Raw genomic sequence first — 3,544 nt, forward strand, 5'->3', positions numbered from 1 at the left:
CTGGTGAAAATAAACACTCTTTAGGCTGGCTTGGTTTTGTTCTTGTTTCAACTGGCTGCTGCCAGAATTGCTGCTTTCTACTTCTGCCAGAACTGCTGCTGCTGCTTCTAGCTTGTAATCGATAACTGTTGTTGCCAGAACACCTGCTGCTGCTGCTGCTGCTGAAGCTATGTTCACCAGTGCTCGGACGCTCAAGGGATGAAAGATGTCACCCAATGGATGACCGAACCAGGCAGAGTCGGCCAGCAGATAATTGACGACCTTAGAAGGATTACATGAGCTGTACTTTGGTTGCAAACCATCTCCATGGTGTCGCACCCCGATGCTGCTCCATGCCACCCTATTCCACAGCATGCTCCTCTTGTTTCCTTGATGCCTACCACCCAAAAATTCACATACCATCACTACCAACATCACAACAGAATCAGCTTAGAGACATAATTATGCATATATAACTGCATAAGTAACACTAAGTATTGTACAACATTATAACCAGCATTGTTACAAGATCATAGGTTAAAAACAGTTCCACCAATGTAATGTAATGAAAGTGCTTACCATAGTGTTTAGGGTTGGACAAGATACGCATGAAGCCTTGGTAAACATCACAGAACACAAACTGGGCATAATGTAAATATTTAAACATAAACTGATAACCTAACTACACTTTAAACATAAAAGTTTAAGTAAATATTACAATAAACTAGCTAAATATCGACATTGCTCATAATGTAATCAGCCCAAAGAAAACAAACAAAAATAGCAGAACAATCACATTCTTAGCAACAAAGGCAATACATATTCACCCTTATTAAGAAAAGAAAAACATTAGAGTTGCATAACCCCAAACCTACTCTCAACAGGAGGTATAATAGTCTGCTAGTCTTGCTACCATTTGCAGTTTGAATTGCATTCAGAACAATTATATTCATATAAGGAAACAATAATTAAACCTCAATTATATGGGAACATTTCAGAAAAAGTAATAAACGCTAGCAAGAATTGGGGAATCAACAACAGAACATTAAAATTTGAACTTAGACCTCACAATAATCAAACACACGAGCTGTTATTTATTGTATGCACAAAATGGCAATGTGAAAAACATGTATCATTGGATAAGCAACTGAACATTTCAAACATAAGACATCCAAGGTGAGCAAGGGTGAAACCTGTAATCAGGTCTAAAGTCATGTCCCCATTTTGAAACACAATGTACTTCATCGATGGCAAATAAAGCTATTCCACGGTTCTCCGCAAGCCTCTGAAGTGGACTTATTAGTATGCATTATACACCTCATCAGACAGTGAAAGCTGAAATCATACAGTCCCAAGTGACAACAGCAGGGCATTTAGAAACAATTCAAACTACAAGCAATACCAGATGATGTACAAATGTGTTCACCTAAGCAGTGTTTCGAGGCAAACGTATACAACGGAATACATGCCGTTCATTGCTTTCTTCTCAACGGTGTTATCTGGTTGTCCTGATCCAAGGAAACATGCAGAGATGCCATGTTTTGATAGCTTTAAGCACTGGTCATGCATCAAGCTTATCAATGGAGAAATCACGACCACGACCTTCCCTGTCAAAAGCGCAGGTAGCTGAAAGCACAGAGATTTCCCTGTAGAAACATTAAAGCCTCAAAAACATTGACACAGTATATACATTGTACAAAGGATTCAAGAAGAAATGCACAGAAAAGGGAGAATAAGAATCAGAAAATAAATACCAGACCCTGTTGCTGCAAGAACAAGACAGTCTTGCTGAGAAAACCAAGCACCAAGAGCTTCCATTTGAAAACTTTTCAACCCGGAGTACCCAAAATGTTTACGCAGCAGGCTGTTGGCTTTCTGGTCCCAGTCTGGTCCAAGTTCTACATCCTCTACTGTTCTATGGGCTGAGTTCAGACTGTAAGATGTCAGCGAAGATTTCTTCGAGGTTCCAAAAGACTAAATTAGTTGTTTTTTCTGTCATATATGTGGCATATGTGTGTCTATTAAGTTCTTGCTTCTACTGCAGGGTTGCCTAGCAATCATGGTAGACAAAGAAAAAAATCCAAAGGTAAATCTTACTGAATTTTTTCAACTGGATGGACTATATGTTTCATGATACTGTCTTAGCTAGTTAATGAATCTCTTTTAAGAGTTCGACATAATCAAAATCCTAAGATCAAAATCAAAATCTAGGGTTCAAACAATCAAAATTTAGATTCATCTGAAATCAAAATCCTAAAATCAAAATCAAAATCCTAAACAGATTCGACATAATCAATAACAAACTACAACATCTGAAATCAAAATCCTAAAATGAAGAGTTCAAACAATCGTAAAATAAATACTCAAAATCACCAACTAACTAACATAATTAAGCCCTAGATTCATCAAAACAATATGAAAAAGTTGCAAAATTAATTAAACATGGAAATCACGGTAGGGAGAGAGAAAATACCTTTAGATCGAAACAAGGTATTCAAGGTCGGTGGCGATAAAAACCGAAACTCCAGCACCAACACTTCGGCGTTGTTATGGCGGTGTAACTCGGGACCAACTCGGTCTGAGTCGACTCAACAGATTCCCCAAAAACTCAGCCCCACTTCCACCGCACCCAGATGAGTCGCCGCCGAGTCATCCACCTCAGAGCTGGAGTTTGCAGAGAATGCAGCTTGAAATCCGGCTGAAGACGTCATCGCTTTCAGATCTGGGTTTGCCTCCTTCGTATTCGCTAAGCTTGAATTTTAAAACAAATTTGAGATATTGGGATGATTTGGTGAGAGGAGACTTTGAAGGGAAAGCTCGATACTGATTCTGAAGGAGAGACAGAGAAGCTTTGGAATTTCAACAATGGAGATCTGGAAATTACGAGAGAGAAAGAGTTTGGGGAGGCAGGAAATGTATGAGGGAGAAAGGGAATGGGAGCAGGGCGTCGCACCAAATTAAAAAAGAAAAGGAAAAGGTAATAATTAAATTTTAATTAGAAACCGAAATTTTTTTACCTCCTTTGCGTCGCCGATTAGTAAATCTGCGACGCAGATGACTCTAAGAGTCATCTGCGTCGCAGATTAGTAATTCTGCGACGCAAAGGAGGTAATATTTTGCGTCGCATTATTATTAATCTGCGACGCAAATGACTTTAAGAACATCTTAGAGTCATCTGCGTCGCAGATTAGTAATTCTGCGACGCAAATGAATAATTTTAATGCTTAAAACTGTCAATTGCGTCACATGTTTAAATGTGCGAGGCAAATATGGTGATGCAAATGATTGCTTTTCCACTAGTGATTTATGACCTCAAGAAGAAGGTATATATGTCCAATATGTATGGATACGTTTCATACAAGAAAATGCATCTATCTAAGGTGAAGCTAAAGTATTATGCATCGAGAAACTCGAAAACAAACGTATCGAATGAGATAGAGAAAAACAAATGATCTTACATGTATTATTTTCAAAGCATTGGTGATAAAGATATTCACTTCATCTGTTCAAGTGGAGAATTGGAGATTCAAGTTAAATTTTGGAGAATCAATTTTCAAGGAACTCC

The 3,544-nt window shown here is 38.4% G+C and overlaps 1 protein-coding gene across 2 annotated transcripts; it reads right to left on the reverse strand.

Annotated features, from left to right (window-relative positions):
* Positions 1 to 1,150: 1,150 nt before the first annotated feature.
* Positions 1,151 to 2,917, reverse strand: LOC130467907 (ATP-dependent DNA helicase Q-like SIM). Of its 2 annotated transcripts, none has more exons than XM_056836937.1 (4): positions 2,453 to 2,917; positions 1,734 to 1,901; positions 1,406 to 1,625; positions 1,151 to 1,314 (listed from the first exon to the last, which is right to left on the reverse strand). In XM_056836937.1, the coding sequence occupies exons 2-4, from the start codon at positions 1,795 to 1,797 to the stop codon at positions 1,221 to 1,223; spliced, it is 378 nt and encodes a 125-aa protein (XP_056692915.1). In that variant the 5' UTR covers positions 1,798 to 1,901; positions 2,453 to 2,917; the 3' UTR covers positions 1,151 to 1,220. The 2 variants fall into 2 exon arrangements, with proteins under 2 accessions (XP_056692915.1, XP_056692914.1); XM_056836936.1 differs by having other exon boundaries at positions 1,734 to 1,912.
* Between the last annotated feature and the right edge of the window lie 627 nt (positions 2,918 to 3,544).

This window comes from Spinacia oleracea, chromosome 2, assembly GCF_020520425.1.
Source record: "Spinacia oleracea cultivar Varoflay chromosome 2, BTI_SOV_V1, whole genome shotgun sequence".
NCBI classification, from domain to species: Eukaryota; Viridiplantae; Streptophyta; class Magnoliopsida; order Caryophyllales; family Amaranthaceae; genus Spinacia; species Spinacia oleracea.